This window comes from Centropristis striata, chromosome 16 (genome assembly GCF_030273125.1).
Source record: "Centropristis striata isolate RG_2023a ecotype Rhode Island chromosome 16, C.striata_1.0, whole genome shotgun sequence".
Lineage (NCBI taxonomy): Eukaryota > Metazoa > Chordata > Actinopteri > Perciformes > Serranidae > Centropristis > Centropristis striata.
Genome location: NC_081532.1, coordinates 10,105,168 through 10,128,562, shown reverse-complemented (window position 1 = coordinate 10,128,562; position 23,395 = coordinate 10,105,168). Strand labels below are relative to the sequence as shown.

Here is a 23,395-nt window from a genome sequence, read left to right as displayed (position 1 = left end):
ACTGAAGCTGCAGCGCAGCAGACTGAGACTGCAACGTAACTGAGGCTACTCGCAGACACACACGTTTCTTCTGCCAAAAAGCCAAATGAGGTGAAATTGGAATCATTACATGTGCTGAAAATGATATTTGACATATATAACAATGAATATTTTTATTTGCCTGGAAACTGTGCCGGGAATGGGCCATGGTTAGCCAGATATAACGCGGCAGTCTCTTTGTGTTCGCATGTGGTAAAGAGCAAACCGGATGTTCATTATTGTCAATAGTAGAATGATGAGCTCAGTGCTGGCAGAAGGCATCACCCACTGTGCCTGCAGATAGAAATTGGCAACAAGAGTTGATTTTTCCCAACTTCGACTGGAGAAGTGAAGATGAATGGGATTTTTAAAAATTGAAAATCGATCCACCCCCTGATTCGTCCAACTGTTCTTCTTTACTCTTCCAAAAAACATGGAGTGATGTGTGGAATAAGCAACATGGTTGTTGTTTTTTTTGACTCTCCAAGAGAAGTTGGATTTCACTGGCCGATTGAAATGCTTGCCTTGCTTTTAATTTTCCATTACATCTTAGAGTTTTCATATAAACAAACTGAAGTTATGTAAACATTCAGTTTTCTGCAGAAAAATAATTGAGGTCCATTGAGGTTCCTTCCTTATAAAACATTAGCAAAGTCGACTCTTGAAAAATATCTTTAAATGGCTTTAAATTTGTTTACGTTCATGTCAAGTAATTAGCAGTATAGCGTCTTGCATCAGCTGTGTTCTCAAGTGCAAAAAGATGCATGCATCAAAAACTTTTTCTGTACTGACGCTCATAAAAATAATAATAATAATGATAATACATTTCATTTATAAACGCCTTTCTAACACTCAAGGACACTGTACAATAGTTTGAACAAGACAAAACAGTGAATGAAAACAAGACACAAGAAATAAAACAAAACAAAGAAAGTGTGCTGCGCTTACAGAAAATAATGAAACAAAGTGCAATAATACTGAGTAAGCTAGTCTGGATTTGAATAGTGGGAGAGAGTCAGTGTTACAGATCATATCAGCAGGATTGCCAGACGATAAATCTGTTTTGAAGATGTGACAGTGCTACACTTAAGGTTTGGTTAGGTTTAAGAAATGATCATGGTTTGGGTTAAACTAAAGACAAGGGGAGCTTCCTTGATGATTACAACAACCAACACGTGGTTATGGTCAGCAAATGATTGAAGTATTTGAACAGTGTGAAAGTTGTGTCTTGTTGGATCTATCCTGATGTCCTGATCTCGCACTTTGTTGCTCTAATAACGGTGCCATGCAGTTGTTCCGATGGCCCATTATTCTGAAACCACAGTCGTACGAAAAATGCCCCAATGGACTGAAAGCCCATTTATCAGACAACCAGTTATCCCCAAAACGAACACCCAATGCGCCAAAAATACACAATCTCCCCTCGGGCTATAACGATATAGGTTTTGGTGGAAAGGCAGAGTTGCGGTTACCCACAAATGCCTCCGTTGACACCGATTTCAGAGCGATGGGCATTTGTTATCAGGATAATGGGCTATCGGACAAACGGTCAGTTGGAACATTTCTTTGGACAATTTGGGGTTTTGGAGTAATGGGCCATTGGAACGAAATGGTCAGTCCTGATTATAACATCACTTGGCGTCCTCCTTCACACCTGTCATAACTACCACCGGCACTAGAGGGCTTCGTGTCTTGATCGTAAACATATTTGTCGTTTTGGGGCACCTGCTGAAACAGCTAAGGCTGTTGTTCTCTATGAATGATACAGGGTGATTTCCACAGGGTAGCTTTAATAATTTATCTCAATTATAACATATAAAAGGTAGGACAACAAAGAAGAAAGAAAGGTTGTCTTTTTGTTTACATGGATGTTTGCTCATCCTTGACAGACCTTGTAGGTTGCATCATTAAGTTATTCCCGAGCTTCTGTTTGAAGCATCGTTTGAACAAATATCTCGATGCCGTATGGAAAGCTTTTTTGTTGACTGACTTCCTGTACCCAGAGCAATTTTTTTGTTTGTTTGTTTGTTTGTTTTTTCAGGCCACAGCGTGAATCCTGCATCTGCGTGAGTGACAAGGGGAGATAAAATGAAACTGGAGAAAAAGAGAAAGTTATGGATGGAGAGAGGGGGTGACATAGTGAGAGTGAGAGACAGAGAGCGAAGCATCCTTTGATGTTTGTTGGTTGATCCGGCCTGCTGTTTAGGACGCAGGCAGGTATGGTAAACATCCGAGGCTTCTTCAACCAGCTTTGATCACAGCCATGCGGAGAGTTGATGTTGATGACTCAATGGTGTCGGAATACTAAGAAGTGGCCACTACACACAGACACACTTCTTACTGTACGCGCATCTACAGTACGTAGATACACATCCAGTCACACACTAAGCCTTAATTCTTTTCTTTTCTCTCTTAATCTTTTATTTAAACTTTTAAACTCCACAATTTCTTATGTTCTTTTCATCCTGACGTACGTGCACAACACCATTAAACCCTTTCACACAGAGTATTTTCCACTGATTGTGGTCCAAGCCTCAAAATGAGCCTTTTACATTCATTTGAGAGCCGGCAGCCGAAAGCCGAGTCCTTTCGGCTGCATCTGGCTAACCTCGCCAGACAATTCAATTGAACTGAAAGAGTGAGGAGAATCTGTGAGACATCAGGGGATTAGGAAACGAAGCAAACCATCATATCATATTGCACAGGTTTACACACAGACAATATTAAAAAGAAATGGTTTGAGGAGGCGGAACAAAAAACTGAAAAAAGACCTTGTACTGAACAAGATGCACTTCAACAACAATTTGTTTGTTTTATGGGCATAATAAGCCTTTTTCACGAAGACACTGCTGCGCTTGAAAGCCAAAAATATGATAACATTTTTACATTCCATTCCTTCCTGAACCTAATTATCAAGTTTTCCTCCTTTTGCTAGTTCTCCGTATATGGAAATTATATTGACTGTCAATATGCCAGAAATACAAAAAGCTATCTATCTCTGGAAATGAAAGATAAGCAAGTTTTATCACCCAGAAAATAAGAAGCATATGCACTATTTCTTGTGCCGGTGATCAGAGTTTACACAGAATGAGTAAAAGGATTAGTGGAACTTGCACTGTACTTTGCTGTAAGCTACCTTAAAGCCCGCTGTATTATAGCATCTGTCAAATTATTATGATGGAATAAGTTTTGTGGAAGTTTTTTGTTTGTCAAAAAAAAAAAAGAGACAATCACAGTGGAAATTGGTGCAGTCTGTGTATGTGTTGCTTCACAGCTTTGCATTCTTAATATCTTCAGGTTGGATTGATGGAGGGGGGAGGTGCTGTGTCGTCTGCAGGTTTGCAAGAGCATCTATTTTGATAGAGTCAAAAACTGTACATATACAGTAGGGGCTTTAAAGTAGGTTAATCTGTATTTTTTGTACTGGAGGGAAAATGTGTAATGTGAGAGGCATTGCTTATAGTGTTTAACCTACACTCAAAAAATTAATACTGCATATTGCTTAATTCAATTCAAAAAGTGCAACATTTTTACAGTTAAAAATATTGAGTTGATTTGAAAGCTCTCAAATCGGTTAAATGAAACATGAGTAATGAATAAATTTAAGTAATATTTTCAAGTACGTCTGAATGAATTGACTTGGCTCAATTACCACATAAATTGAGTAAATGTAACTGAAATGTGGAAAACCTGAGTAGAAATCACTAAACAAACTGAGTAAATATAATAGAAAACATTTGTAGGATATAACTGCAAATTTGCTTATGATTTACTTTAAAAAAATGTGTTTTACCGACTGATTTTACACTTATTGTACACGTATTATTACAAATATTTAAACCATGTAATCTGTGAGTCAAAAATTAATTTATTTTGAAGAAGTAAACTTTATTTATATAAGGATATTTTACACAAAGATTCCTGATGGAGTTCTACTAATGAATTTTGATGTAGTCAACTCAAATACTCATCATGATGATATTCAGCATTTTTATTAAGTATGCATACCTAGTATATGTTACTGTCACATTTACAGGCTCCTTGAGTTTACTCGTGCTCAGAATCAAACATTAAAACAAGATCTCCAACCTAAACGACAGAATAGACCGTTTGTCAATACCATCCATAATAACAGAAGTGTTTCTCTGGCTCACGGTACTGCAGAGCGCTCAAAAAATAATTTATTTGTGACAGATAAAATGTATATCTTCTCAAAAGTTTAGTCATCAATCTCTTCCAAACATATCACAATGAAAATTAAAGCACAATTAACAGAGGATTGTGTCTGAAAACAAAATGATTCCAACTATATGGGCGACCATGTAGGCTGCAGTTTCTGTGAATTTAAGCTACAAAACCACTGACCGAGGTTTAGGGCAAAATAAACTTCCTAGTTAGGAGTTATACATTTCCATAAATGCCGGAAGTGAAGTAGTTACAAGGGTGACGTGAGCCAAGTAAGTTATGTAAAAAGTAATTTAATTTTGTTTTTACAAAAACATAAATGTGAGTCGTATTTTGCTGCCTGCTTCAAACGCGTTATATTGACATATTTTGGGGGGGGCCAGTCTGAACAACATGGTTGGCAACTAGCTGGTGAACATAGTGAAGCATTTAGCAGTTAATAGATATAGATATTGTTAGACTTCAACAAGTGGACAGAAGGTATATTTCCCCCTCAAGTTGTGCAGATACTTGTTGTTGTTGTCTTTGGGGCGTTTTTGGTAATCTTTGAGTTTCTGCCACCGCAAAAAGGGATTCCGTTCACCTTCGACTGTTGACAAAAGGGTAGAAAAGAGTAACCTAACACGAGTCTGAACATTAGCATTTCACTGCCTTCTTTGGTTCAAGACATCCAATATCCCTGATAGGTGTTGAAAGTAACCTGGTCTCACAGGAATCCGTGAAATAGCCACGGGACTCCATGACTCCATGACTTGGAACAAACCAATAGGAAAAAATATCCATAGAATAGCCACGGGATATGACATTATGTCATTAACTTGCATTGTAGCGAAATCCGTGTCAGTTTCACGGAAATTTGAGTTATTCCGTGGCTATTTCATGGATTCCTGTGAGACCAGGTTCGTTGAAAGAGGTGTGTCCGTCCTCTAACTACAACCTAACCTAACCCAACTAACCACATCTTTGATGTCACGGTGTACTGACACACCCTGAAGTACACTGCGACATCACTGCAGTGAAGAGGGGGAAAAATACGAGTTTCCAAAAGTGTTTAATTGACTTTAATGACAACATCATGATCATAAAAGATCATAAAGTTTGATTAGTTTCCTGGATAAATCTACAACAAGCATTTAGGTGAGGTATTGTCTGAGTTGTTATATTTTTTGTTTGGTTTATGATGTTAATTTTGGATTTATTTTTCTTTTCACATCTGTGTGACAGTTTTTGTTAAATGACATTAACTTTTTTTGTTGCTAATTAGTTTAAATGTTAATCCGATAAGTCTAAGTCTATCTATTTTTTATTATTATTCTCAACAAAAGTGAGATCTGTGATGAGCCTTTAGGCTTCTCTTGCATATTTTGTTATTATTCATATTGTTTTGTCATTATTCTTTTTATGCGCTATTAAATAAAACAGAAGAAAAGTTTTTGTCAGTGATATGGCAGCTTAATGCATACCCTATAAATAAAGTCTTAGAGTTTATTGTAATGTCTGTGCAGGCCTTTATATACCAGGAGCTTTTTCTTTTGGTGTGATTAATTTGCACATCAATATAATTTTTTTAAACTTGTCACATATGGTTTTACACAGAAGATGAATATTACACAAATATTCACAGACGTTACTTGTCACACCCCTAGTGTGTAAAGGCCATAACAGGTTTAATACAGGTCTAAATAACATGCAAGTGTGATAAAAGAAAAAAATGCAACTTGAAAGAAAGACACACCAATACCTACACTAAACGACACACACACATCACACACATAAGCTCTGTGAGGAAGAGACATGCCGTAAGTGTGAGTGCATTCCCATGTCTTTTTGGCTAGTGCAGTGTGTGTGTTTAATTCCAAATGACACACAGCCTGAGAGGAGGGGATGCAGGGACACACAGATTTACCCACACATAACTGCACACTAACGTGTGCTGTTTAACAGCTCCGAGCCTGGTGGCACACACCTGCACACACACACGCACGGTTTCCACTCGCCTGGGCGTATTAGAAATGCAGACAGTGTCACAGGAGCAGGGCAGGGCGCTGAGTGGCTTAATACAACCTAATGTATCCTGGCACATTAGCCCTTTCTTGGATTGAGCATCCTCACTCATCGAGACCCACTTTACCAAGCTACCATTTAACCAACCACGCACACAAACTTGTGTCCATTCATGCAAACTCTCTCTCTCACACACACACACACACACACACACACACACACACATGCACTACATTGTATGCCCAAAGCACTAATGCTCAGATGGTCGTCATCCATAAATGTATCAGTGCACAATCAATAGGCAAAGCACATTTGTCTCAGATGGACAACCACACAGTCGTACAAATTGAAATGAAAGACAGAAAAACTCCTCCTCCATCTGCTCTTCCTCCAGCTGGCCTCCTCCTCCTCCTCTTCTGCTCTTTCTCTTCTTTCTTTCTTTCTCTTATTGCAATCTCATTATCCCTCTCCGTCCCCCTCCTTCCTTTCTCTGTCTTTCTTTTGTCCTCATTTGCCACGTATCTCCATTCCTCCCTCTACCTTTTCTGTCTCCCACTCCCTCCCTCCCTCCCTCCCTCTCTTCTTTCCTTTCAGCCGTTTTATTCTCATTCTGTGCATCTCCCCGTGTGTTTCTCTCTCTGCCTTTCCCCTTTAGTTGTTAATCAGAGTTGATTGGGAGCAGAGAGAGCCGAGAGGAGCTCCCCAGTGGATCAATGCCTCTAAATGATCTGTTCAAGGATCCCTTTAGAACCTGCAAAACTCGCTCTGATAGGGCACCGAAGCATGAAGGCGCTCATTTCACATCTAACTCACTTCCTGATTTGCCCTCTGGGAGAGAGATAGGACTGCCGTTATAGGGATAATTTGTCCCAAAGCTAAATATCCCACTAACCAAAAGTGCTTAGACCAAAATGTCTTCATTCCAGGCAATCAATTACTGCCAAGGTGAGGGGGAAAATGATGAATTTGTTTAAAAAGCTCCGTCTGTGTGCGCGCGCCATCTGAGACGTCGAGATTGCCCGACAACTGGCTTTGTTTATGCTCATTTGATTGAAGACGTTTTCCTGCGTCTCAAATTTACTTTGAGAAACAAGATTTGATAACACGCAGCGGCTGAATTTCAAAAATGTATCTGACGTGGTTCATTCGGAATTAAATTGATCGTAACTCCGGTGAGCGGTGATGGTAATGACGAAGAAGAAGCGGCCGATACAGACTTAGAGATTACTCTACGATATAACACTTAGGAATTTTAAACAGCCATTTGAAATGTTTGATGGATTCAGTGAAGAATGTCTCAAAGTTAAACTTGAATTTTAAATGACTGCGGGCTGTAGAAGATGCAAAAGGATTATAAAGTCGTACTCTTGGGACATATTATTTATGGAGTGCTGTAAATAAAACATCTGACCTATCAATTATTTAAAAAACACTGATGTATTGTTTTTTCTCACAGCAGGGTGCCAGTATGAAAGCAAAACATGAACAATGCATTTTAAGACTCGTGGTTAAACAAATGCTACATTTGTGAGCACTGATACAGCATCAGATGTAAAATATTGATTGATCAGTTTCAGCTTTAAGACGTTTTGCTAATGGATCACATCAATTAATAAGAAAAGACAGTTTTCCAAGATATTCTGTATTTTTTCTTATTGTCAATCATTCCCTCATGGAGACCATAACCAACAATTAACTGATTCTACTAACAAGTAATGTTTGTAGTCTGAAAGCAGATATACAATAGCTTAATACTTTGTGCCTTGTTGTCCAAAATGTATTAAAAACACATAAATGAGCCACTGGCTGGCAAGTTTCTTCATAATCAAACCTGAGCAGTGAAGTATGATATTATCATCATCCTGCTGCCATAAATACTTGCTACAGAAGCAAATCTGTATTAATCTGCAGCACTCGCTAAAAACTACTGTGCCCAGCTGTTTTAAACGAAAATGCATCACCTTTAAAATGTCTATTTGCATATCAATTACTTACCCCGTGTTACCTTGAATCTTTGAAGGAAATTGTGTTTTTCTTCCCAGTGAGAGGGGAATCCAAAGTAAATCCTTTAAGATTTTGTTGCTTTAACACCAGAAAAACTCAATTTTAGCCATAAAGTTGGAATAATTTGATTTTCAGACACAATCCTCTGTTAGTTGTGGGTTTAATTTTCATTGTGATATGTTTGGAACAGATTGATTAATAAAGTTTTGAGAAGATATACACGTTTTCTTTCAAGAATGAATCACATTATCACAATAATTTCATGGAAAGAGATAAAAAATATGTTATTCCAACTTCATGAGCAACAATTTATCAAAACATCAGTTTACAAACTCACACAACTCATGTAGTAGAATTCAAGTCACATTTGCTCAGTACTTCCCAGATTACATTTTTGCATTTAAAACATTCATTTAAACACACTAGAATTCACAGTTCCTTAAACTTGTTCACATAATAATATATGTGTCAGATTCTGGTCAGAAGTCGGAAATTGGATTTGCAGATTTACAGGAATATCTCTGGCTTTTGCTTTTTTAAAGATGAAAAGAGATGTTCATTAAATAAACTGTATATCGGGTTTCTTGTAATACAATTACATGTGTTCTGAACATATTTTAACAACATATGTAATTTTAAAAAAAGTTAAGCATAATATTTTTTGAGAAGTACAGGATGGGCTGATGGAAATGAAATAAGTGGTTGATTATTTGACTAATAGATAAAGGATCTGTGTATAAAAATATATATTTTTTTTGTAAATCATAAAGCAATGCAGGAAGGTTGGGCACCTATAGGCTATAATAGCTTCAGCTTCATTAACTTGTAATGTTTTGTTGTGGATTCTGTTGAAAATGATAAAAAATATTCTGCTACCACCACTTTATTATGTAAATGTATTAGTGTAATGGAATAGTAATGTCAGAGGTATCAAGTACCAGTCATGAGTTTATTTTTATTGAAATAGTCAGTAAAAGGTTGCCATATAAAAAAAATCAAACATATTCACTTTCCTCTCATTGAAAATTCTATTTTTTTCTAACTGTAAGTGTTTTATCACATCTTTCAAGTGGGCTGGTGGGGTTTTCAGTTTCCAATTTAACAAAATCAATCTCTAACAGTGTCAAAAAAATCACATTACATAGGTTATTTGACAGCTCCGTTATAACCACTTTCTCTCCAATGAATTTCATTTTAAAGATGTATATCTTGAGAGCAAACGTGAGAGCTACAGACAAGATGGGGAAGTCATGGAGTGCGTAGAGACAGACTCCATATTGTTGGTATTGGATTTAAATGGCATTTGTCGACAATAACAAAAATATAGAATATCGGCAGCCTAATCCTTTAAGAGAGAAACTGTTTCACTCCAGTGACTTCAAGATTGTAAACAGAAGTTTAGTTCTTCTATAAGCAACATTGGCATCAAAACACAAACATAAATAGAGCCTGTATAATGTGTGGGGGAAAAAAATGCAGCCATATGTTTTTAATGTACTCTAACTGCCTGGCAGAGATTGTTGAAAGGAGATTAGGGAGTCACCGAGCATCTTCTTATGTATTTCCATATGTTACCTGCATTTATTTCACAACTCTTTGACTCGGTGCCAGGATGATGAGAATACAGTGATGACAATCACCACAATATGCATCCTCTCTACAATGTGTGTACATGCTAATATTTCTTCTTCAGTAACCTCTGACCCACTTCTATTCATCATGCCAACCTCGGTGATCCCCATGTGTACGGAACTAAGTGGGCATTCACCACAGACTCTATGCACTGCTTAAGGGGGTGGGATAATAATGTGTGCTCTCTACCACCACATGACCCACTTCTCTTGAGTATCATACTGTAAGAGAAGGCTCATTCAAGCACTCTGCCTGGAAAAAAGACTATATTCTAAACATGCTAATAATTCCCGTGAAGCGTAGCTCGGCGAGCTTTATTAAAATAAAATTGGTTACTATGCAGACTTTTGCCATAACCAGAAGGGTTAATATTGATTTTTCTGACCTTCCCTTGTTTATTAAATAGTAGGAGAAAAAAAACACCCTCTAGGATGTTTCTGCTGCAATGATTCAGGTGGTTAAAAGAGCCTCTATCAGAAAGCATTTGTTGAAGTGTCCTTGAGCAACGCATGGAGTCTCTACGGGTTGCTGTGTTGTAGTTGACTCGACCTCAGATCTTCCTGTGGTGATGTGCGAACACAAAAATGTCCTAACAGCGATCATGCAATTTCATATAACTACGTTACGCAGCATGACTGCAGTAAGTGGGCACTCACAGCGGTCTCCTTTATGCTGTGCAATCATACAGAAATCTAATATAGGTAGTAAATATTCATAGAAATGTGGAAGATTTTTTTTCTCAAAAACGTGTCTCACACTATCTCATTACGCTTCAGTAAACTAGGGCTCCACACCCCAAACCACTTATTCTGTGCATACTCCTGAGCCTGTTTGTGATTATTTTTATTCATGAAGAAATTCATTGTTTCCTCCCGCAGGTTCTGGCACGGAGAGTACAGGGTGGCGGTGAACATTAACGACTATCTGGACATCTACTGTCCTTACTACGAGGGTCCTCCGTCCCACGGGCGCATGGAGCGCTACATCCTGTTCATGGTCAACCACGAGGGCTACACTTCCTGCCAGCACCGGATGCGTGGCTTCAAGCGCTGGGAGTGCAACCGTCCCAGCAGTCCTGACGGACCCCTGCGCTTCTCAGAGAAGTTCCAGCTCTTCACTCCCTTCTCCCTGGGCTTCGAGTTCAGGCCTGGACACGAGTACTACTACATCTGTGAGTTATCAGCTCTGCAGTGTGTGTGTGTGTGTGTGTGTGTGTGTGAGAGGTAAAGAGTGTTTGTCCGTTTGTTGCGTGCATGCACAGCGTGTTAGCCACGCTTCTGTTCAATATGCATTCGTAAACGATATGTAAATATGCAATCAACAGAAGTTGATTGAGAGAGTTCTCAAACACAGTAGACCCACAGGCGTGCATAAATACACCTTCCATCTCTCACTCGCTCACGCCACTCTCTCTCTCCCTCTTTTTATTTCTTGATGCATCTCTCTGCTTCTGTCGAGATCATAAGTGGTGTGCTCAGCAAAGTGGTAAAAATGTCACCAGGCGTAGTTTGTAATCATTTTTATATTAGCTGTATTGATGTTTCTCCTCACTTCAACAAGTGATGTATTAGTATCACAGATGGGCCTTACCCCTTGAGACTGTTTTCTGAACAGAGTTAAAAAAGCTATCATTCCCCCCACAAGGCATGGGACAAATAGTAGCTTCAAATTACTCTTAAACATTGTTTTCAGCTGCGCCGTGTAGCAGGTGGGTGGGATAGATTTACCGCATCCGGACTGTTTAGTGCAGGATCAGTTGGTAATCACAGAAAAGCACATTAAATTGACTTTCAAAAGCTTTGTTGTCAATGTCCAAACTTTCTGTGGTTGCACAGAAAAAGTGCCACTTTTTTTTTCTGTGTAGGCTGCAAGAGCTGCTGGGCTTGTGACAAAACATTTGACGGTTTGAATCCACAGACCAGATGGAAGAATATGTAGAAAGAAAATGAGTCTTCTGAGAGAGGACCGTCATGATTCACACAATCACAAGAGGTCACTTGTCAGGGGAATGTATGCACGGTGTTGGAACAAACAATCAATTCTGTCATTTGTCTAGAAAGGACAGCTTCAAACGGCCATGTGGACAAGTGTGAAATTACTTTCAAAAATGAATCCTTTTGGAACGACTTATTTCTCTCTTTAAAGCAACTAAAAGGAACTTTCATTTTGTGTTGATTTTGGCGGCCCCTGTGGACAAAAGTGGTAGTGTTTCCATGAGCACAAAGTGTTGAAGCAAGTTAAAGAAAACATTTTTATTTCATAATACAGTTTTCCTTTATTAAACAGCTGTTTGCAGAATGCATAGTGATGGGGTAATGTATCTATTTGGGGCTATGTAAGACTAATAACTAATATGACAATGCTGAAACTAAGTTATTAAAACTTTATTTTAGTACCCTTCATACAGCCATGTAACATGTAAACCTGCAACTAACAGATTTGGTTGCTCAGTAAGACTAATTTTGTTGAGAAAGCCATAGTTATTAACATTCTGTAATGTTATGTCTTTATAATCATAAGCCAGAATTAGCTTGGTAGCATGGCCAACATAAAATGTTACGTTATAAGCCAGTTGTGTTGCAGTTATTACGATTTCCTTTATTTCCCACATAGGGGACATTTCCAGAGTTACAGCAGCAAAGTGGATTGCAAAATAACAATAAATAGAAAACAGCAGTAAAAAATAGAAATATAAGAAAGGTATGTCCACCTTAACCTAGACTGTAGACATAATAGACATAATTCGTACCTGTCTGGGAGGAAGAGGGCCAATTCACGATTGGTTTTGTATCCTTTTAAATCCCACATTTCTCCCCAGCTGTTGAATGACTGACCAAGGTTGACAGTGTTTTCACCGGTACTCTCTTACTGCCCCTTGGAGCTTTCGTATTTGCTCTTTGGTCAATTCATTTCTTTTTCTCCTTGCTTATCCTGCCCCCTGCAATAACCACAAAATATGATGTCTAAAAGAAAATTCTCTAAAGAAGAATCTCTTCCTGCCTGTCTTTACCTGGCTAATGCACTGCTCACTGTGAAACTTCGCCTCGTAAATGCTAACATAGGCTCTTCCAGTCTGCATGCTGTAAAATGCCACAGACATTAGGAATAATTGTATAGAATTATCTAACTGCTGGTGGTCTTTTTTTCTTACATAGGTCATGTAGAAGCTTCAATATTAAAATAAAACAGTTTCATAACTAGTTAAAAAAAACTCTTTGTAGTTGCTTTAAGATATAATTTTGATGACTTTACTTGATAAACAATTAAGAAAATTAAAAAGTTTAGTCCTTTACTGTGTTACACTGACCAAATCTTACCCTTCAACGTTACCTTGTTCTGAATTTGTCACATAAACGACAGATTCTACAACGTTTCTGCCACTATGCAGCCAGGCACAGCTCTCTACATTTCTCCCCACGTCGCTGCTGCACAGTCGGCTGAAAACTGACCTTAACCTTTTTAGCAGCAGATGATGCATTCTCACCGTGACCCATAATGGGATGAGGTTCCTCTGCCATCAGTTTCAGGTCGGCATGCAAGTGCGACATATTTCTTGATTGAGTTTTTGCCCTCGGATAGAGAATCTGACCTTACAGTTATAGTCTCCTCACTCAGACAGCGGACGGAGTGATCAGCCGAGACAAAAAACCCGACTCGACACAGGTTTTAATTCAATTTGTCGAAGCATTTCTGTGTTCAGATTTTATTTCTAATGCAGTAACACGAAATACAATCAGTGGAAATTAATGTGCTGCACTACTGAATTGCTGTGAAAGATAATAAGATTAAAGTGATGTGTTTCCTCTGACATGAGTAACTTTAATAATAATGAGTAGGAAGTATTTGCACAAATTTCCTTGCCCCGGTCTGTTGTCAACACTGTCACAAAGACACAGCAGGCGGGAGTCAGAGAGCTAAAGAGGCGAAGATAACAGCCACCCGATGTCCTACTGCACTTTTCCCAGTCGGCACACACACACACAAACACACACTCTTTTGTTTCCAGGCTCATGTAAGGATGGACAGGGCCCCTCCAGAGTTGTATAGTTGCTGACTATAGTATTGTCTTCCTGGGACCCCTGAGGGGAGTGTGTACTCCACTAGATTGGAGTGTGCGTGTATGTGTGTGTGTGTGTGTGTTGTAGGGGGGGAGGGCTGGTTGTGGGGTCAGTTGTCAAGCGATTGTGAGTCCGTGAAAGGCCATGTCCATCATCTTGACTGACAGCAACACACATTTTTTGTCTCTTGCATGCACATCCGAACACACACACACAGTCCCCCACACACATAGACACACAGGTCAGTATTGATGTGGAACGAGGCAATTTGACATTTTTAACCACCCGGCCCTTCACATGAGTGTGTGTTTTTAAGTGTGTGTGTGTGTGTGTGTGTGTGTGTGTGTGTGTGTGTGTCTCCTCTCCGCAGTTACTCCACAAAGTAAAAAACAAAGATCTTTGATGGTGATCTGCGGACAGACCTGTGCGAGTGTGTACCCATGTGTGCACGCCGGTGTGTGTGTTTATTCGTCATGTGGCTGACATGTTGACAGGTCCGCTCCACCCCTTACTTCTCCCAGCTGCCATCTGATGAGGTTGAGTGATTTTCAATGGGTTTTCAGGAGACGTTGGATTGTGGATGTGCTGGGAAACGGCGGCGATGGGAGAGCCGATAAGACTTTTAAAAAATGACAAAAGTGAGAATTTTTTGGAGGGCACGGAGAAAAAGAATAGGGGAGGAGGGGCGGGAGGAGGGTGTGTGTCTTTTTCAATTCTAGTCTTTTCTCCCCGAAATGTTGCCATTTGTCAGTGAAACAGTAGGGAACCCGAAACAAAGACACACAACAGGAGAGAAAGCTCGATACAAAGCTGGCGGGGCTTCATAGGGGACCGTGATGCTCTTTCTCTGGGCGCTGTAAGGAGCGTAGATGGATGATTTGAAGAAATTTGAGGCAAAGGAAGTGGGCTACAGGGAAGGGTAAAGGAGGTGAAGGGCAGGGAGAAGGATGGAGGGAGGAGTTGTGGGCAGAAAGAGAAGGGAGGAGAGGGCAGAGGAAGGGTCAGATTTATTTCCTGTGCGCTGTGGATCTTGATGATGGTCCTCTCCAGGGTCACTCTGGGCTCTGGCTATGCGGACTTCCTCAAGGGAGAAGGCCAATAGGTCTCCACGCACACTTCTGCAAGCACGACGTGTGTGCACATTCTTTTTTGCACATCCATGCGTGTGTGTGTGTGTGTGTGCATGCGAGCGGTCACAGAGTTGGTCACCATCTGCTTTAAGGTCTCCAGCTCTATTTCACATCAGAGCGAGGTGGGACTAAAAACCCAGATTCAATTTAATTTACTCTACTTTGAAGTTTGAATCACAGTTTTTTGGTTTTTTTTTTTTTTTACATTTTTCTCAATTTTTTTGCATTCAGCCAGTGCAGCATGGTGGCTCAGTGGTTAGCACTGTCACCTCACGGCAGAAGGACCTGCGTCCGTGGGGAATTTGCATGGATTTCCTTCCCCATTCCAAAGACATTCAAGTCAGGTCGATTTGAGAGCCGGTATTTCCCTTAGGTGTGAATGTGAGTGTGACTGAATCCCAGTGTGCGGGCTGATCCCTCACAGACTTGTTTACGTTGCCTGGAGTGCTCAGTATGTTTACGGGAGCTCACAAGCTCGGGAGCATGGGTTTAAGAGAACTTAAAAGGACATAATATAAGAAACTCTTCAACTGCTGGAAGCAATAAATGTCATCAAGAGAGTAATAGGCTGCATAAATGACTACATTAATGTCAAATTATAACAAATGAGTGTTAAGTTAACATTAAAACATGTTCCTTTCTTTTATAATGACTACCCTTCATTTTCCACCCCTGACACTTTTGTTTCAAGCTAATTACAGTAATGTAGGTGTGTTTTACTTTGCTGTAACAATTACCCAGTGATCAAGAACAAATGTCTACAAAAGTCTGCATGTTCATGGAGTCAGAAGTCGGCATTAAAGCACACAAACACACTGGTTTCTGGCAAACGAAATCCTCCTGTGAACAGTGAACAGTCTGCACTATAATTATTTCCACTGTATCTCTATTATTACCTTGTTATGTTTTGTCAGTGTCTCCATAAATAGGTACAGGGGCTAAAAATAATTGGGGTTAAATTAAGTTTTGGTGTCTTGCTGTTGTGGGGATCAGACCTATGACCTTCCAGTCACACTCCTGAGGGGTCTTGAAAGCACCAGGTTCAGTTGGGTTGTGGTAATTTGAATATTTTTTAATTAGTTTGAGCGCCACTATATTATAATATCAGCAGAACAGATAAAGGCATTTAACTGGGACCTGCATTATAATGCTTAAATGATAAGCCAGTGTGTTATGCTATACTTTTAATTGCCAACAAATGAAAATGAAAAATAGAAGAAATGTGTAATTTAACACTTTCTCTCTTTGCTGCTTTGTCTGTAGCACCACAACCATTCATTTCTACTAAGGACAGAAATCTTTCAAAATGGTGGAAGAAATTAGCAAAAAGTATTGGTAACGCCTTATATTAAGGTCCTTGTAATAACCATTAATTAACAAGTAATAAGGCCCTTGTAAGTCCTTACAAGATGCTTAACATTATTGTGTGTTTATAAGCTTATATAAGTGTTAATAATGACATTACAAACACCCATGACCCACCCATTATGTCTTTGCCATGCCTTTAATAATCTTATTTTGTTTGCTTATTGATATTAAAATATACTTAAAATAAACTGCTCATCTATTATAAGTTAACTATAAGTTAACTATGCTTTTTGCAACTACCGGATCTAAAGCGAGAATAATGCCTTATTACTTGTTAATTAATGGTTATTAAGGACCTTATTATAAAGCGTTACCAAAGTATTTGTTGTTGTACGGCGCAATCGTCAAAATTAATTGAAAAAGTATAGATGTAATATTTTCTAATATAATATATAAATATTCTGCTTCAATCCATATTTTGTGGCATCTAGCTTTTTGAAAAACAACATTTTCGCTGCTGTCAAAAATGTTTGCTATCTCGCTCGCCGCACACAGAGTGAGGCACGCACCTGTATTAACAGAGCGGTCAAGCTGCAGTCTAACATGTAATTATGTTGATGGAACTGATCATTTATAAAAAAAATTAAAATTTTATTTTTATATATTTATACATTATTATTATTATTATTGTTATTGTTATTATTTTATTTTTTTCTGACGATTTATATTCATTGTACAATACTTTTTTTATCAAGGATTATTTTCTTTCTTTTTAGGGTGATGATGTCATATTAGCATTGGGCGATATATCGATATAAAAAATATATATCACTATATTTTTAAATGATAATGTGGAATTAGACCACATTGCATATATTGATATAGTAAAAAAATATTTCTTTATATATAAATGCTGCAATTACTAGGGCTTGTCATATTAAGTTCTTTTGTAATGTTCGCTATTCTTTTCTCATATAAAAATATTTATTTAATAAAAAGATTGGCCTATTTTATTTCATAGGCTATTTTTATTTAAGTTATTTACTCCTGTTGTTATACAGTATTTATGTTCACTTGAATAAAATAAATAAATAAATAAATGAATAAAATGTTTCAATACAACTACTTGTGACATGTCATATCTGGCTTTGACTTTGACTGAACATTTGCTCTCACTTTGCGATAAAAAATATTGGGATATATATTGTATATCGATATTCAGCCTAAATATATCAGGATATGACTTTATGGTCCATATCGGCCAGCCCTATGTCATATTCAGGTTTTGTTGACGGCAAGAAAATATGGAATACCACCAGTTGCATCTTAAAATGTTGAGGCCCTATTTTTCCCCATGTCAAATCTACTTTTATATGCCGTGTATTTCTAAATAATTTGTGTTCACTGTGTGTGCTTGTAGGAGACAGTAATACAGAGCGAGGAATGAGGAGGATAAATAATCAGGACCCGCATCTCAATTTCTTTTCTGGCCCCAGGGCTATGGTTACAGTATTGTCTCTGTAAACTCCCAGTCCAATCAACCGCCTCGTACCACTCAGAGACAGAACAACATTTAAGAAAAAAAAAACATTTATTAAATGTTCTCAATTACTTTATGAGCGCAATCAGCAGCACAAATCGCTTTATCTCTCAACTAATCTCTTTCAATCTCTCTGCTTCTTACAGCGTCTCCTCACCCAAACCATGTGGGGCGAGCATGTCTAAAGCTGAAGGTGTATGTCAGACCTCCAGGTAAGTCACGCTCTAACTACACACTCACACACACTCACACACATTGACACAACCACACAAAGGTCCAGATTGGCTATCAAAGTAAAATTAGGGGGGAATAAGAGGTCTGATAGAATGCCCCGGCAACACTCTCTGCTCTGATTCACAGACCAGCCAGGCAACACTTTAACACCTTTACACACACACGCCGAAAACACACACACATTCACACACAAGTGTGCGCAGGCGCATGCACGCAGGCACAAAGTGGCATACGCACTTCACATCAAATCACATCACATCACACTGGGTGTGAGGGAGACCTTCTGTCCTTGTAGAAAGAGAACAGAGCAGGCTGAAAGTGCTCTCTAAAAATGTTACCAAGCCTTCACATCACTTTACCGGCTAGATTTGCTCATAAGAAACAAGAGAGCAATCTAATAATAAACCCATCGCATACTGTAGAAGTCTAATCTAATAATAGACACTTCATATTTCTTAATAAAATTCTCCTTATGCATCAGCCTTGTGGTTAAAATATGAAGCATGACTTGCTGGCCACATACCGGGCCTTTTTTTCCCCCAAACAGCATGTAGCCTGATGAGATACACTCTTTTGAAAATAGCTCTCTCATAGATTGGCGTAGACGGGACGCAGTGCTCACACAAGAGCAGCGTGTTCAAAAATAACTCAACAAAAGATTGGCATACATGTAGAGGCAGGCATTACACTAGACTTGCGTTATCTCGTATATCTACTTGTAGGTCTTTTGAAAAGGCGGATTCCACCTCATGAGTCTTCAACCTAAGCCCGACTAAAGAATCAAACCCGGGTAGTAACACGTCTCCCTAGGTAATGACACGGCTTTGAAGATCTTCGTAAAAGGATGAGAGTCGGCCTTCGCAGCTTTCCAGACTCAGATCATTCCAGTTTTTCGCTAAGGGGGAAGGAAATTCTCTCCTCCTCCATAATTACTGAAACAACACGCGTTCTTTTATTCTGTCATGGCTGCAGCTCCTCTTTGAGATTTTTTTTTCATTTTATGCTGTTAAAGTAATCTGTCTGACATTGCAACTTCCATCTCATCTGTGAAATATTGTCACCATAGTGAGCTGTGAGCGGTTGCACATGTGTGTGAGTAGATGTGTGTCTCTCTCCGTGTGTGTATGTGTGTGTGTGTGTGTGTGTCAGCTGCTCCAGATTCCAAGTCTCTGTGATTAAACTGTAATTAGGTTGGTTAAACCCCCTGCAGAGCTCAGTTGCTGTCGTCTTCTCCTCCTCCTTCTTCCCTCTCCTCATCCCTCGCTGCCGTCTTCTCTCTGCCTTTTCTTGGCGTTTGAAGGGTGGGAGTTCTGTAGTATGTCGCTCATATTCCACATTTTTTCCCCCTATAACAGTTCCACTCGTCTACCCTTTGTCTTTCTACAAATTCACTCCATCCATTACTTTTTTCATCACCCTGTCTTTGTATCTGTCTGTGTGTCCCGCTCAGTTCAGATGTTTTGTCGTTTTTCTCTCTTCTTTCCGTTTCAGATGGGTCGGGATATGATTCTCCGGAGCCCTTCCTGACTGACGGAGGTCCAAGCTGGAGGCCAGGGTTCGTGGCCGTGTTAGCTGTTCTGGCCTCACTGCTCCTGGGACTCTTCTCCTGGCTGTGACCCCTCTCCCCCTCCTCCTGGAGCTCCCACCCAGGGTCGCTGGGCTGGGCTGGCTGTCCCTCTAAATCCACCACCCCTCAGGGAAGCCCTCTGTCTCCGTCCCCCTCCCCCCTCTCTCCCACCTCCACCTCTATACGACCACCAACCACCCCCACTGCCAGCCCCCTCCATGGCCCAGCCACGGACACTGTTCCCAGGCCTGGCTGAGAGGGTTGGGTCTCAAGCTGTCTGGGAAAGCTGCGCTCTGATTCCTGAATTCTGGGTGGGACAGCACCCCTCAGCTGAAAAACACAAGGGAAATGTCTCTGCACTCATATCAGCGGGTCCTTTTGATTTGTCTATTGACTCTTGGCCACTGATGGGGTAGATGTAGCCGCGGCTATGATTAAACTTGTCGTTCCAGTGCAATTCCTATCATCCAATCACTGCAGGATGCATTAAGCGATAGGCCTGGATGCACAAAAATTGGATTTTTCTCACATTGCTATCCCATCGTCAAACCAAGAATTGGAAGTGGCCAAGCTTGCATTGTAATTGGAATTCTATACTACCTGGACCAGTTCCAACTGCAACGAGAATAAGAGCAGACGTACTGAGACGGAGAGGAGAAAAGTGACCCGGCCTGTGCAGAAAAGAAAGGGAAAACAATGTGGGCACAGATTTAAATAAATACGGCCATATGGGAAATGTAATGTTATATGTGTTGATATTTTCAGACCCAGTTTAGATGCACAGAAATGTGATATAAAAATCATACTGTTTGATTTGTTTTTTTTTATTTTTTATGAGAAGCTACGATATAATGACAAGTATAATCATAGCCTGTTTCAGTGGGAGGGCGGGGTGTGTGTAGGGGGGTGTTCTGGGTGGGTTTGGTGAGGTGTATATTTTCAGGTGGGATGTGTTCTGTCTTATTCATGTTTCTAAACAAAGCATTTATCACAGCCTGGCCAGCACAGGCATCTTCAGCACTGTCTAATGTCGATTGGGTCGGGTGACTTTTGGAACCATGACTTTCTCATGTATGAATGTACCACTGGTCACCCACCTCTTTGTCTTTCTGTATTATTACGACTGTGGTCACTTAACAGTACCTTCTCTCGGACTGGCAGGACGAACGGCTCGGGATGTGTGTGTGTGTGGGCAGCAGGAGAGTGAAGCAAGGATGAACGGAGGACAGGTGACAAAAAAAGGAGGCGACACTCAAGTTGCATGACCACTGTGAAACCTTCAGATCAATCTCGTTTGTAATGATGATATATTTTTTCATGGGGAAAAATCAGAAACACCCTGCTACCGCTCTCTTGCTTTCCCTGAGACTTTTTCAGACATCAAAAGGAAAAATTCAGCCTCTCTGCTCACACGGTTTTCTCCTGTCTGGCTTTCGGTCGTTGATGGATTAGCTCGGGTCGGGAGATAAATGGACCCACGGGGTGAAACTGACTGGAAATCGGCCCCTCAGAGTCCAGGCCAGATCACAATGGACGTAAATACTGACTGAAGCTGGTCCTGGGTCTGAGGGTTAAACCAATAAGGGAAGCGCATAGACTGTGGCAAATGAGGCGAGGTGTGTGTGGTAGCATCACAAAAACACACATGCGCATGCACACACACACACACACACACACACACACATATACATGCACACACACACACACAGTCTTTGATAACGGGACGGTTCCGCTGAGATTTTTGGGAGCATTCATGGACAGGACTATAAAGGGAACAGCACAAAGAGAGAGGGAGCGGAGGAGCAAAAGGAAAGTTTGTGTGTATCATGGGACTTCTTCTTCTTTAATGTTGGGAAGTGAACATAATGAGTAAGCACTGTGAACACACACATACATACACACATGATGACCAGTGTACAGACAGACAGACACACACACACACACACACACACACACACACACACACATACACACACACACATACAGACATGTAGAAAAGCACATGCAGATCTAGACATTTACAAGGACATGGCATGCACATACACACATGTACAAAGACACACACACACACACACACACACAAGGAAACACAAACAAGGGGAAGCACTTCCTTCCCTGTTTCATCTTATTTTTGTAGCATTTAAAATCACTGTTAATTACTCCTGTGTGGGATGCAGTGATGGGGTATAGCCTGTGGAAGATTAAAAAAATGTGTTTTCTCTTCTTCTATTCCACTGATGCTGTCCTTCTATCGTTCTTCTTCTCTGGTTTGTGATCCATGGTTGGTAGTGGTAGGATGCCTCCAGGTCTGAGCGTCATGTATGAGTTTGTCTCCTTTTCTGTTTGTGGTGTTTTTTTGTGGGGAGCTGACCTCAGTCATTAAAGTCAGTCAGTCAAAAGTAAACACAGAAGTCAGAGCAAGGAGAGAAACACACAAATAAAGATTGTCTTTTTGTCTACTCGAAAAATAAGCCAAGTGAGTGGAATTTCTTCAGTGGAAATGTGAATTAATTTTTCATTTAATGTCTTTTTCTTTTTTTTTCTTCCCCCAAAGGGCAGATGATTGTATTCATGTATTAGACTGAACCTGGGTCTTTATTTTGCTCAGTCTATCTTCCTCTGACGTCAAAGTCTTGGGACGGTGAGCAGTGAGCTCTGCCAGTCAAAGCATGAAATTATTCAGATGAAATCACCCTCTCCAATCTTCAGCTGTTTCTCCCTCCGCGATGTGACAGCTAATCTGAACTGCTGACAACATGGAGACTGGATAGCTTGATGGCCTTTCCTCTCTTGTTTCAATCAGATTTCATGGAGGGTGGCCTTCCGGGGACGGCAGTACTCAAGTATATGTACGCTTTTGATGTATGTGTACTTTTACTTGAGTATTTCCTGCAAATTTCCAGCTACTTTAAACTTCTGCTCACCATATTTTGGAGGAAAATATTGTAATTTTCTTTGTAGCTATAGTTCATTTTCAAATTTTACTAAAAAGTGCACATGATTAGCTTATCATATACACTGATCAAGAGAAAGGTCATATTCTCGGCTTGGTTTGTCTGTTTGCCGGCAGGATTATGGAAAAACTAATGTCTCGATTTTCATGAAACTCGGTAGAAGTATGTAGCATGAGCTAAGAAAGAACCCATTAAATTTTTGAGTGGATCTGAATCACGGAGCAGAAACACAACAATATTTCACTTTCAATAACATTGCACGATAGGGCATTTGTGGTGTATTCAAGTGGTGTCAAAATAATCTGAAAAAAGAATTCCGGACTGGAAAAAAATCTTTTGAACATCCCCCTCAAGTTAGAAGTTAGTTAACACTGAGAGATTTGGCATGTGTAAGTGGAAATCTCCATTCTTGAGCGTCCTTCAAGTTTGGATTGAATTTGTGATCTAACAAATAAAAAGCAGCGTCTGGTTGGGCCTCCGTCACATTCCAGATATCTCCAAGAATGTTTTAATCCTACTATTTTCACAAAAATATCACAAATAAAGTTTTAATGCTTGGCTGAGGTGGAACAGTTGAATATAGATAATACACCCTTCTCCTGCAATGGTTCACTGGCACCTGACTGGCGAATTGGCACCACCAGTTGTTTTTTTGAAACGCACAACTGCTAATATTTGCATAACAGTAATGGATGAAAATTTGCATGAATTTATATTTTTTTCCTGCCCTTTTTTTCTGGAAATTTGAAACATTTGTGCTA

The 23,395-nt window shown here is 39.8% G+C and overlaps 1 protein-coding gene across 2 annotated transcripts in view; it reads left to right on the top strand.

Moving 5' to 3' along the window:
- The window catches only part of LOC131988750 (ephrin-A2-like), a 92,387-nt gene extending 71,335 nt beyond the window's left edge, over window positions 1–21,052 (top strand). Inside the window, exons 2-4 of one of the 2 annotated variants that reach the window (XM_059353982.1) lie at window positions 10,722–11,014; window positions 18,026–18,091; window positions 19,605–21,052. In XM_059353982.1, the coding sequence (XP_059209965.1) occupies window positions 10,722–11,014; window positions 18,026–18,091; window positions 19,605–19,729 (484 nt within the window). In that variant the 3' untranslated portion in view covers window positions 19,730–21,052. Of the gene's footprint in view, window positions 1–10,721; window positions 11,015–18,025; window positions 18,093–19,604 lie in introns of both variants that reach the window. The other variant, XM_059353983.1, reaches the window with a different exon arrangement.
- Window positions 21,053–23,395: the final 2,343 nt, after the last annotated feature.